The sequence below is a fragment of the Amia ocellicauda genome, chromosome 14 (assembly GCF_036373705.1).
Source record: "Amia ocellicauda isolate fAmiCal2 chromosome 14, fAmiCal2.hap1, whole genome shotgun sequence".
NCBI classification, from domain to species: Eukaryota; Metazoa; Chordata; class Actinopteri; order Amiiformes; family Amiidae; genus Amia; species Amia ocellicauda.
The window spans coordinates 24,616,896-24,630,537 of record NC_089863.1 but is presented as its reverse complement, the minus strand read 5'-3'; the positions used below and the strand labels follow the sequence as shown (position 1 = coordinate 24,630,537).

Sequence of the window (13,642 nt, the reverse complement as noted above, 5' to 3'; positions counted from 1 at the left end):
TCGGGCTCAGATAACAGCACACGGCACGAGGTCCGTGTGGTTTGGAACAAAGGCAGTCCGGTTCGGCTTTGTCCAAGAACTTCCACTCAGTCGATGCACCTTGAAGTTGGGGTTTCGCGAAAGTAGAGTCGTTTCCAAACAGATTCTCCACTGGTTTGAAGGCTCCAAGGTTGTGCACAAAATCTTCTTGGCAAGCAGGGTCTCTCACCGTACTTATTTGAAGACAAAGTCTTTGAGGAAAGCAGGGCCCTGTTCGTTCCCAGGGTCAAGTTTCTTAAGACTCAAATAGCTATTTAAATGACTGACCCTTTCGTATTCAGTCGACTTAGTCAATTGTCCAGCTGTAAAACTCCACTGATCAGGTGGGCACAGGCAGGCAGCGCAGTCTGTAAAGTTCTTTATTTAATAAAGTCCTTTAAAATAATTCTTCGTACGGCTCAATCTCCTTCTCCCAGTTTAACTCTTCTGTTGATGGCAAAGACTTTCTGGTTCTGGTTCTGGCAACAGAGCTACAGGTTGAGCTGTGGCAGCGAGTTTCTGGTTCAGGTGAGAGAGAGAGTAAGAGAGAGAGAGAGAGAGAGAGAGAGAGAGAGAGAGAGAGAGAGAGAGAGAGAGACTGTGCGCTGTTCTTTGTAGTCTGTCAGATCAATAGGTGATTGGTCCCTGAGTTCTTGAGATTGGATTTCGGTTTCAGCCCCCAGTGTCCTATTGGAGGGGGGCTTGATTTATGAGTGATGTCAATCCATGCCATCTTTTGGAAATGCCGGTTGGCCCGGGTTCGTAGCTCTATGTCGGGATATTGAGTTTTTATTACCTACAGGCCCCTTTCTCCAGACATCTCATAGCAGGATTACAAACTATTTGGCCTCTTCTCGGTGCCATCCTCCCCAAAACTGTCACTTTGATGTAAACCAGTTCCAAGCTGATAACTTTGGGTGGGAGAGGTCTTCTTTAGATCAGTGCTTCAGCTCAGAGCTAAAATGCTCTTATCAAAATACACCCAACATAACGCTACACAAGGATAAGGTGGACAATTAATAAACATCTATCAAAAATATACCTTCATATTTGCTACCATTTGCTAGTGACACAATTATTTTAAAATTGACATTAATACAATAGACAACAGTGACACCTTAGTGCCGTTAACAGTCAATACAGACAACTTCTCCACTCGCCTCACCCCCAAAAGTGCTTCAGTTTGGACAGATCCCTGAGCATTTGTTCAGAGCATTAGTGTAAGTAGTGAGCAAAATAGGGGCCCCTTAATATGCAAAAATAAAGAAAAAAAATACCTGATTGGACAGAATGGATACACAACCCCCCAACATCACTGCAATGCATCTTTAACACTGTACATTAAGAAGCCCCATTACTGCTATAACTAGAGCCAGCTAGGGTAGGGTTACCATATTGAACTGTCAATACAGAGGACACTGCACAAGGTGGGGGGCTGGAGCTGTAAACAACAAAGTGTTATGACCTCAAACAAATATTCCACTAATGTCTGAACAAGAAGTTATGAGTGTAACATTCAAATCCCTGGACCCTTATGCAACACACACAGTGCAAATATATACAAATATGTCAAATAAAGAAAATGGATACAATAAACATAATCAATAACATAAACAATAAATAATGAATGATAAGTATTATTTTTCAAAATTAATATTCACATGTCTGTTTTAGTTATATAAAAAAGTATTAGCTTTGCAGAAAATCTCTAAAACATCCTGTTGATCTTCTATTCATAATCTCAACCGAACCTTCCTTTTGTAGCGTGTAAAGAGCCCTTGGCTAAGATTAACGGTTTTGGCTCCTGTAGTTCGAAATGTTGGGGCTTCTAGTGTTAACCGTATAATCGCCAGTCATTAGAATACATTTAAAAATCTGCTCGATTAAATAGAAAAACATTGATCGTCATAAGTTAGTTCATAAGTTAATATAAGTTAAGTCATAGTTCGATCAGTTCATAGGTTAATAGACCGATTAATCGATCAATCGAGGCAGTCCTATAAATATAATAATGTTTCCATATAAAAATAATTTAAATTCAGTATAATGCCCAGAGTTGTGCTCAGTAAATGCTGTGCTGTTGAGGAAGGCAGGTGTTCCCAGCAGGAGGAGGAGCGGTTCAGCCTCTCTCTCTTCCTGTGCTTTAAATAGGCCCTAACGCTGCAGTACAACATTTCTTGTCAAAGGTGTTTGGGGCTAAAGAGTAAAATATAAAAAATACTTACGGTGTTTTGTACTTTGTATTACTGCCCTTTTAATGATTTTTGTGTAACCGAAGTCGGCATAGATAGGGGTGTCTGCTAATAATATTTTTTTTCAGTTAGATGGGTGCAGTATGACACTTGGTGTGACCAGAAACCTCACTGCAGGATTAGAGTCACTATTGCTTATACACTCACCTAAAGGATTATTAGGAACACCTGTTCAATTTCTCATTAATGCAATTATCTAACCAACCAATCACATGGCAGTTGCTTCAATGCATTTAGGGGTGTGGTCCTGGTCAAGACAATCTCCTGAACTCCAAACTGAATGTCTGAATGGGAAAGAAAGGTGATTTAAGCAATTTTGAGCGTGGCATGGTTGTTGGTGCCAGACGGGCCGGTCTGAGTATTTCACAATCTGCTCAGTTACTGGGATTTTCACGCACAACCATTTCTAGGGTTTACAAAGAATGGTGTGAAAAGGGAAAAACATCCAGTATGCGGCAGTCCTGTGGGCGAAAATGCCTTGTCGATGCTAGAGGTCAGAGGAGAATGGGCCGACTGATTTAAGCTGATAGAAGAGCAACTTTGACTGAAATAACCACTCGTTACAACCGAGGTATGCAGCAAAGCATTTGTGAAGCCACAACACGTACAACCTTGAGGCGGATGGGCTACAACAGCAGAAGACCCCACCGGGTACCACTCATCTCCACTACAAATAGGAAAAAGAGGCTACAATTTGCACAAGCTCACCAAAATTGGACAGTTGAAGACTGGAAAAATGTTGCCTGGTCTGATGAGTCTCGATTTCTGTTGAGACATTCAGATGGTAGAGTCAGAATTTGGCGTAAACAGAATGAGAACATGGATCCATCATGCCTTGTTACCACTGTGCAGGCTGGTGGTGGTGGTGTAATGGTGTGGGGGATGTTTTCTTGGCACACTTTAGGCCCCTTAGTGCCAACTGGGCATCGTTTAAATGCCACGGCCTACCTGAGCATTGTTTCTGACCATGTCCATCCCTTTATGACCACCATGTACCCATCCTCTGATGGCTACTTCCAGCAGGATAATGCACCATGTCACAAAGGTCGAATCATTTCAAATTGGTTTCTTGAACATGACAATGAGTTCGCTGTACTAAACTGGCCCCCACAGTCACCAGATCTCAACCCAATAGAGCATCTTTGGGATGTGGTGGAACGGGAGCTTCGTGCCCTGGATGTGCATCCCACAAATCTCCATCAACTGCAAGATGCTATCCTATCAATATGGGCCAACATTTCTAAAGAATGCTTTCAGCACCTTGTTGAATCAATGCCACGTAGAATTAAGGCAGTTCTGAAGGCGAAAGGGGGTCAAACACAGTATTAGTATGGTGTTCCTAATAATCCTTTAGGTGAGTGTATATGACAATATAAAAAATACAAAAAAGTCACATGGACCCTTAGCAGGACGATTCTCTTATAAATAACTACAGTCTCAATACTACAACGTGAAACTGCCTTTCTCAGGGGGCGGGGGGCACTGGCCGTTCTCGCGGGGCTAGGGGCACTGGCTATTCTCTGGGCTCTCCTCTTTTTTGAGTAGCGGCTGTGCTGTGTCAGTGAGTTTCTCTGTAAGACGTCCAAGCTCCACATCCTGCTGCTCACTGGGTCCAGGTGTCCCTCTCTCATTGGCCCCAGATTCCTTCCACTTCCTCCACATGACCCTGGCAGCCAGACCCAGACCCAGAACCAGCACGAGCGCGAGGGCAACCGACACAGCGATGGCAGTTTGGTCCTGGGGGCGGTCTGATCAGGGAGAAACACAAAACACATTTCATCACTAATTACTCACACAGTTCCTCTCATCAGTGTGTAATAAACAGACAATCGTTATCCCTGTAATTACATGTAGAACAGAAGTACCCCCCACAAGCCTCACCTGCCACAGAGACGGAGACAGTGCCGATGGTCTGGTTGGTCCCGGACTCCCTCACGGTGTACTGACCCTGGTCAGCTGCTGTGAGTGAAGGCAGGGTCAGAGATCCGTCCCGCACTGACACTCTGTGCTCGTACCCGGGGCCAAGGTGGTTCACTGCGCCCCTCTCCACTCCTCTCCACACTGAGATGGAGGCTCCCCCTGCTACTGGAGCAAACAGCACCTCCACTGCAGCACGGGAGTGGAGAGGGAGGGAGAGAGGGGCTCCAGCCTGCAGGGTGAGGTTTTCTGTGTGAGCTGAGAGGAGCAGAGACAGGACAGGGAGGTCAATGTCAGGATGCACGGATGCAGTCACGTCCTTACTGTGCAGGCCGGCCGCAGCACTCTCTCCATTGGGCAGTAGAGACGTGCATTTGAAATATTTTCACAGATCCTCAGGGGATCCTCATGATTTATTATTTAATTCAATAATTCCAAATGTCACAACCCTTAGGATAGCGTAACACATGTTTTTTTAATACAGCTAAACCATCCAATATCCAACCCTCAATATTCAGAACCTGTAATTGTATTATGTTTGATCTATAATTTTATACTGTATATTTTTAAATAAATATATAAATACAATTCAGAGCCTGAATATTTTATCCCTTTCAAGTCGAAAGACAGCCATTACCGAACGGGAAGAGCCTTCTGAACAGTGAAAGCTTATACCAAAGCTGCTCAATTGGGGCCCTGCTGGCAGGAGGAAGACCCACCCTCGACGCCTGTGAAAAGTCTCCTCCTGTCATCTGACATCGTCCAGTCCACATGGTCATGCCTGGCCTCAGCACCTGCGACCTTCATAATTGCGGAGGCCATGTATGCAATGGCAGGGGTGGAGCAGAAAGCCCTGGGTTACGATAGGGGACTCGGTGGCGTGTCTGGTCCAGGCTGATGCACAGTTAGTCAAAGAGCCCCTTTGTCCTAACAAACAGTGCAGGACGACGGACGCCATGCTGCACAAGGCCTACGCTGCCGAGACTTCTGTGCAGATGATCCTAACCCAGTACGTGGGGCACCTGGCCCAGCAGATGGGAGAACACCCCTCAAGAGGAACTGCCGAAGAGCTCGGTCTCGGCCAACCTCACTGACCTGCTGCGTGAGGGGGGCAAGGACATGGGGAGGTCCCTCGCGGTCATGGTGGCAGCCCGACGACTCCTGTGGCAGACCCAGGCCAAGCTTCAGGACATGGAGAAATCTGTTCTGTTGGAAGCCCTCATCACCCCGGGACAGACATTTGGGGAGACCGTCAACCACTCTCTAGAATGGTCAGCGAAGGCGAAAGAGGCACCATCAAAATATGCCGATTTACAACAGAAAAGGAGGCGAATGCCGCAATTCCGCTGGCCTTACCACCATCAGCTAGACAGACGTGACCCAGGCCGGCAACGCCCCTCCAGAGGCCACAGCTGAGTGGAGCCCTGCAGTAAAACCTTCGATGGCCCCAGATGCAAGGGAGGACAAGGCAAGCTCTCCGGCTGAAGACCTAAAGGCCAGGATGACATACGGAAGCCCCCGGTGATGGCGCAGCATGACAACCTCCCAACAGACCTACCGGACACTTGGCAAGCCTGCACCCAGGACAGCTATGATTTGCAGCACTGGCGCAGACGCTCAGTGCAGAACCCTGGCAGCTCTCACAATGCAAAGACTTGCTCAGCCAAGCGGACGGACTCCAGTAGCACCCCAAGTGGACCCTGTGTCATATCCCATAGCAACAATACTATGCTTCCTGCAGGATCTGCTAGAGGAAGGCAAGTCTGCATCCACCTCAAAGTTTATCTGGCAACAATATTATCATGCCACGACACAAAATCGATTCTGTCTCGCCAGGAGCCCACTTTCTGGCTACTCAGTTACTGAAGGCCAGGCAGCTCAAACCACCATTGAAGAACTCAATTCCTGCATGGGACTTGGAATTGGATCTAAAAGGGCTTAGCGGTGCTCCCTTTGAGCCCATCTCAACAACAGAGCTCTGTTATCTCTCACTCAAGGTGGCCTTCCTTGTAGCGGAAAAGGAGAATCGGTGAAATTCACGCCCATGTCTGTGGATAAAGTCTGTCTGATCTTCTCAGGAAGCAACGACAGTCACTCTGAGGATGAATCCGGCCTTCCTGCCCAAGGTTGTGTAAACGTTTCACATAAATGAACCAATTGTCCTGGAGACTTTTCACCCCCCTCCATATTTGTCGGATGGGGACTGCAGACTACACACACTCTGCCCTGTCAGGGCCCTGAAGTGCTGCATGGAAAGGATCTGATTAGCTGTTTGTCTGCCACGGTGCTACCACTAGAGGGCGGGCTGTTTCCAAACAACGACTGGCGCACTGGCATCTGGCTCACCTACGAGAAAGCTAAAGTCCCCATGCCTGAACACATCTCAGCGCACTCAGCAAGGGACAGGCCATGACAAGGGCTCTCTTTTAATGGCCACTCACTTGACGACTTGTGTAATGCTGCGACCTGTTCCGGTCAACAGACCTTCACAAGGTTCTACCGCCTCAACTTGGTGGACCGGCTGCACCCCATGCTGGGCACTTGGGCACTACATTTGGCTTGCCCTCAGGCACTGTGAGGCTCTGCTGCGCTTGCTATATTGAGATTGGGGTTATCAGGTGTCAGGACTCACGATAGCTCTCGTATAGTCTTCCCACTCGGTAATGGTTCTCTATTGACTGGAAAGGGTTCATCATGACATGAACCCAGTAGCTGACACAGGCCTGCTCTCTGCCCTGCGCATCCCAAAGCCCTGCTCTGAACAAACAAACTACTGAAACCTCTATATTCCAGGAGATATTTCTGCTGGTTTACTCCTAAGACTTGAGGGGGAGTGACCACTGAACATAAGAAAATCTCACTTTTACGATACTGATCATACAGGGTAGGTTAAGAACAGACACACGCAGACCCCAGTCTGTCCTACCTCTTACACTGATGGTCATTGTGCTGATGGGTAACTGTGTGTAGGAGTCCAGCACTGTGTAGGAGCCCTGGTCAGTGAAGGTCAGTGCAGACAGAGTGACCTCCTGCTCCCGCATGGAGACTCGGGTCCTATACGCAGGGTCAGGGGTCACGGTGCCGCCCTCTACAGCACACACTGGGAGAGAGGCCCTGGCACCTGCAGGGTTAAACTGCACTGTCACAGCTTCCCTGCTGTACAGACGGAGTCTCAGTGGCTCCCCATAGGAGACCGAGGTGGTCTCCTCACGGCCTGCAGAGAGAGGACAAAGGGAGGATTGGAGATCGGACAGACAGAGCCAGGACACTGGGGTGCACGTGTGTGTGTGTGGGGGGTGTATGTACAGTGCTGAGACTTGAGTAGGAGGCAGTATTATTAAATATGCGTAAATCTAAACTGATCTATTGTAAGGATTGTAAGTTTCTTGGAGTGCGTCAGCTACGAAATATAAATTAACTTACTGAAAATGTAATGGAAATGTACTTACTGAAGACTATGACATGCACTCCCCCAAGCAACGTGCTCTGGCCTGCCTGCTCATCTGTGGAGCACTCGTATAGGCCCTCATCCGAGGGCTGGATGTTGTGAATGGTCACAGAGAAGTTGCCCGTCTTCAGGGCTCCTATAGATTCCAATCTGTCCACATAAGCTGCTGCTGGGAGACATTTCCCAAAGTTGAAGTGACAGACATGGTGGTCTGGAGTCTGCCACAGCACCAGGTCTGTGTCTGATCCATTACAGAACAGAGTCACAGAGTCCCCCGCTCTCACAGACAACGAACTGGACCCAGCTGGGAAGAGAAAGGGAGAGAGGAAGAGACAATCAGACCAAAATACAGATCCTTGGGTCCTGTGAGCTACACAGATCTGCGCCATCAAAGTGAGAAACTACATTATCGGCTACTGATATAGATGCATAAACCTGAAGTATTTGCCGTGGTGAGCAACGTGATCTGTAGTTGTAAATATATTTGCAAATAAACTTTGCTGCAGTGTATGTCAAGACCCACACAATGGCTCTCATCACGCAATCATGAACCGAGAGCCGAGTCTCATACTGGGTTCACTGGTTCAAATCCTGTGAGCACTGGGTCCAGTGTCCACACCGCAAAACACAACCATACAGCCTGGTGACCCGGTCATAGCAGGACTACGCACCTAGATTGATGTATCATTTGCTTTCCCTCCTGAAAGCCAGTGTGAATGGGGGGAGCAACAGGAAAAAAGCAGGCAAACATTGCCTGCATTTTGCTGCCATTTCAGTGTGAATGGGGCTACACACATACACACTTGCTGTGGGACACTGCCCTGTCTAAATGCCAACTATATAATTTGTGCAAAATTGTGTGCATTTCAGCTTTGTGTATTGCTCTGGGTAGGCCAGGCTCAGTTTAGTGTCTGTGTAGCTAATTTTAGAATAAACAGGTATTTTAAGGTCATACAGAGGTCAAATGACCAAGAAGAATGTGACAAGGACATCTCCTATATGACAGCATGTTCTTCAGAAAAACGTCACATGAGCCTCCCGGCTGGCCGTGTCCGGACCGCTTCATCATTGCTGAATAAACTGTCTGCTATTAATTATTCTACTTAAATCAGGCCCTGACTGATCCTTGTCCACATATCTATTGGGGGAGAACATTTCTCCCCATCTTGCCTATAGAAAGTCTATACCCCCCTTTCACTGCCTATTAGTGACCTCCACCTGTGTAAAATCGTATATCGCCTGCCCTGTTTTTCTATCCCTCCCTGTGGTTATTTTCTTCATTTTAAATGTTGTTTGTAGAGCTCTCTGAAGCCACTGCGTGGTCTGATGCGCTTTATAAAAAATGTCTATAAAATAACTGTCCTTGAGTGGCCTAGTCAGAGCCTCGACCTACACTACCGGTCAAAAGTTTTAGAACACCTCAATTTTTCCAGTTTGTATTGAAGTGTACACAGTTTAATGTCTCAATGTACTCTGAAATTAAGGCTTAGAACAAATAAACAATTGGAGATACATTTTTTGTTAACAAAATGTAACCCCTTAAGCTGACAAACCCCTCTGTACCCTTAAAAGGGCACCAAATCCGTGTGCTTCTCTTTAATCCCATGTGTACTCTGCACTGTTGTGTTGTTTGCTAAGTGAGGGAATAACACACACCTGGCCATGGAACAGCTGAGCAGCCAATTGTCCAAATACTTTTGAGCCCCTCAGATTGGGAGGACCACGTATACAAATGGGTGTAATTCCTGGATGTAACTACCTCAAATTAAAGATGAAAGTCTACACTTAAAGCACATCTTGATTGTTTCCTTTCAAATCCATTGTGGCGACATACAGAGCCAAAATTATGACAACTGTATCACTGTGCAAATATTTATTGACCTAACTGTATATCTACACACACATTGGCTATAGAAAGTCTACACCCCCTTGAACTTGTTTAATATTTTGTTATCAGTGCCTTGGTTTCATGAATTTAAATGAAGATGTGTTTTACACTGACATACACACCATACCACACTGTTAAGTGGAAAAACTTTGTTGAAAATCATATATTAAAAATACAAAACTGAAATAATTGGATAAAGTCTCCACCCTCCACATGAGTCAATACTTGGTGAAGCAGATTTCGTGCAGATCTGCGGAAACTGGCACTACACAAAAGGTACGTTCTAGTTTAGCCAATCACAGACAAAAAAATCCAACCTGCATATCAATTTTCATTTCAGCTAATTAAGTGTCCACAACGATTCAGTCATCAGTGATACTGAGTCATAACACACACACCATTTCTATAGAGTGACCGCGCACTGCAAGAGTTCATAGTTAGAGATAATCACTGAACTGTGCCTGAAACACAAACCCTTGTTCAAGTTTCTTTTTAAATCAGAACTCACCCAAACTTAGGGACAAGGCCACGACACCCCACTGGCAAAAGAGAGACACTCCACAGACAAAATGATGCATCCTTGAGGGAAACCTGCAAGTAAGGAAATGAAAGAATCAGGGGTTTTGCAGACCGCAGAGCTACAGAGGGACGGAGGGGCGAGGCTGAAGTTGGCTTCTTATTCGCAGCTTATTTATTGAATAGTTGAATATTTAGCAATGAAATGAATGGGTTAATTCATCTTGGGCCACTAATGTCTCTGCAGATTCATGACAAGGGGTAAGGTCTCTACCCAGACCTGAGTGTATTTAGTCGGCTCAATGTCATTTTCAGGGAAACATGACACATATGCCTTTGTCTTGGGGGTTGGGAAACCTTTAAAATGGGGAAATACTTGTATTGTTACTTTTTATACTGTTATTTGTACCGATATCCCTCAATAAAAGCATTTGGTCACACACAAAAATGTGTATTCATATTATTTTTGTTAAATTGCCTCTTGTTTTTGTCTACTCATCCATGAAGTCTTTATATTTCAGGGCAGTTTTTATTATGTTTGATTCTATCACAGTGTGTCCCACTAAATCATACTTATCGATCTCCTCTCCTGATGAGCTTGTGTAACTTATTACTATTGTTGATTTGCTGATAAGGGAAATCAACAACAGTACCCTACAGTATATGAATTCCTTATCTTATGTCTGTACTGTCCTATTTTATATACTTTTTATTGATTTACTATACTTTGTATTGTTCTCAGAGGTTACATTTTTATGTTGCTGTTGAAGCTGAATCCCTGGTGGGGGGGCACACAGCTGTACAATTGACTGAGGTACTTCATGTAGATTGCTCCAGTAAAATGCCCCCCAGCTGTATAAATGGGAACAAATGTAACGTTGCTTTCGATAAAAGAGTCAGCCAAATTATTAATAATTATTATTATAATGTTTATTTCTAATTAAAAACACAGTATTTTATATTGTTTTTTTATTGTAGAAGCATGTGGCCAAAAAACTTGAGGAGGCCCTGTATACACATATGTAACTGGAGACTGCGTTGGGCCAGCCTAAAAGACTTGGAGCTTGTGGAAACGCCCCTTGTCCGGATTGCACAGACAAAGTGAACCAAGGTGAGTTATCTGTTAACTTCAGGGCTAATAATTATTTTGCTGTCAGGCATATGTGTCATGCATACCCACTACTTTGCCATTGGGAATCACATAGGGCCAGGCTAAATACACTTGCATCTGTCAGAAAACTAATCCTCCGTCAGGAAACCGCAGAGAAGTAGTAGGACAAGGTGAATTAAACATTTATCTACAGACCTAAATATTCAACTTGGATAAATAAACATGTGCACTGAATAGGAAGCTGGGTGAATAAGAAGCTGAGTGAATGGCATAGGTGGCATGTTTACCCGCTGTTTTGCCACTGAAAGCCACGTTGGGCCGGTCTAAATACACTTGGACCTGGTAGAGAAAATGCCCCGTGTCATGAATCCACAGACATTAGTGGCCCAAGGTGATTTAACCTGTTACTTCCATTGCTAAATATTCAACTTGGAAAAATAAATAAGCTGCAAATAAGCCAATTTCAGCCTTCTGGCCCAAAAATCTTTCTATTTTTAGCAGAAACTGTGGAATGGATAAGAGGGCAGATGAAGAAGGCAGAAATCCAAGGTCAAAGCAGGAGGAGAAGGGGTACAGCAATTGGATTTAGGGTTACCTGTATGATATCGAAGCTAACGGCGGCTGGTTTTGCCATGTTTGCAAATGGTGGAACGACCTCCACTCTCATTCTCCAGGCCAGGTGGAGATTAAACAGATTTTAAAAAGCAACTGTGAAGTTTTAAATGCGTTTTTTCCTGAGAGCTTCAAAAATAAATGCATACACCACGCAGTAAGAGCCAAACAATCGACACGTCTTATATGATGCTGGGATATAGATCTATACTACATATGAATCTATATAACAACCAGTTGGGTATGTCTGCCAAACAAATACAAAATACAATAAATCACTATGAGGTCTGTTTTTGTTATGTTTTATACACAAAACATTTTGCACACATTATTATTAATACTTGCAAGTCATCTTGAGTAAAATCAACAAAATGACTAATAATTAATAAAAATTGAGACACACCTATGCATAAGAAATGTACTTAACGATCAATATGCTTTTTTTAAATATTAAATGTACTTAGATTAATCGTGTTGGCTAAATAATTAAGTGTTATCTACTGGACTTTAAATATATATTTGTCACAACTGTATTGAATTGAACCCAGTCAAATACAGACTTTTTCTGGCTTGTGGTGCAGTCTCTTCCATTTCAAGTCTCTCTAACCCAGTGGTTCACAAACCAGTCCTGGAGGAGCCCCTACCCTGCTGGTTTTTGTTCCAACCCAGCTCTTAATTATTCCATTGAACCCTTAATTGAACTAATAATTTCCTAAATCAGAGACTTTTAATTATTTTAAACAGTAGGGGTTTTGGGTTAAGTATAGAATTATATTAAAAAACGTATTGAAGAAACAACTATTTTCTTACACCATTTAAAAAGTAAAATCTAAGCAGATTGTTACTTCAATTAACGTTCAATTAAGTAATTGAGAGCTCGGTAGGGGGCTGCTGAGGTCTTTCATCGGACTGTGGGTTTGGTTTGTTTCGTGTTGAGACAGGAAACACTTAAAACCACATCCTGACGTGTGGAGGACTTTTGTACACATTTTTTTTTCTCATGAGTGTAAACAGCGTAATAAACACATGTTTCTGTTCAGAGATGGCGAATATGTTTTGATATTATTATCGTCATCATTTGTGCTGGTATATATGTATTTTAAACGGCACAGCGTGACTCCCTTCACTTATTACTCTTACTACAGATTTGTAACTGCAAACGATACTTTTTGACGTATTATTTATAATGTACTTATCAGATCCTTAACCAGCGCAAGTTACAGTTGAAACACAATCCACACGTTTCACATTAATCATCCGGATACAATAGAGCAGCTTTAATTGAACTAAAGTGCGCGTCTCAGTCATGGCGTTTATGGACGCGTTTATGAATCCAGTCCTTATGTTTTAGAGGAAACCCAGATCTGCTGTATTAATGTAGTCATTCATTAATCTTGTCAATGGACACGTTAACTGAACCTCTCCCGTCCCTGCACCTCGTCGCTATGTCTTCCTCACTCCTCTGCTCAGCTGTGCTGTAGGCTGGCACTATTGTTTGCCCCTTCCCCCCCAAAATGTCTGCACCGGACGATGGCGACGGCAACCGCTTCTTTACAAATAAAGGAATACATACACCCAATTTATAATGAAATAACTCACGTTAGCTTTGACCGTCCTGTTCTGCTCTGATGTGTCTGTCCCTCCCTCTTTGTGTGTGTGTGTCTGTCCCTCCCTCTGTGTGTGTGTGTGTGTCTTCTTTACAAATAAAGGAATACATACACCCAATTTATAATGAAATAACTCACGTTAGCTTTGACCGTCCTGTTCTGCTCTGATGTGTCTGTCCCTCCCTCTTTGTGTGTGTGTGTGTGTGTGTGTGTGTCTTGTCCCTCCCTCTGTGTGTGTGTGTGTCTTGTCCCTCCCTCTTTGTGTGTGTGTGT

At 44.3% G+C, this 13,642-nt stretch overlaps 1 protein-coding gene across 1 annotated transcript; it reads right to left on the bottom strand.

Moving 5' to 3' along the window:
• Window positions 1–3,143: 3,143 nt before the first annotated feature.
• On the bottom strand, window positions 3,144–13,398 carry LOC136767513 (uncharacterized). The gene is made up of 6 exons (XM_066721332.1): window positions 13,362–13,398; window positions 10,032–10,114; window positions 7,637–7,939; window positions 7,114–7,401; window positions 4,152–4,445; window positions 3,144–4,018 (listed from the first exon to the last, which is right to left on the bottom strand). Exons 2-6 carry the CDS (start codon window positions 10,099–10,101, stop codon window positions 3,771–3,773), a joined length of 1,203 nt encoding a protein of 400 aa, XP_066577429.1. The 5' UTR covers window positions 10,102–10,114; window positions 13,362–13,398; the 3' UTR covers window positions 3,144–3,770.
• Between the last annotated feature and the right edge of the window lie 244 nt (window positions 13,399–13,642).

Coding starts and splice junctions, on each gene's coding strand:
- LOC136767513 (XM_066721332.1), bottom strand. CDS start 10,101: ATGCATCATTTTGTCTGTGGAGTGTCTCTCTTTTGCCAGTGGGGTGTC. Junction 7,940..10,031: donor GGCCTTGTCCCTAAGTTTGG/GTGAGTTCTGAT, acceptor TTCTCTTCCCAG/CTGGGTCCAGTTCGTTGTCT. Junction 4,446..7,113: donor AATGACCATCAGTGTAAGAG/GTAGGACAGACT, acceptor TGCTCCTCTCAG/CTCACACAGAAAACCTCACC.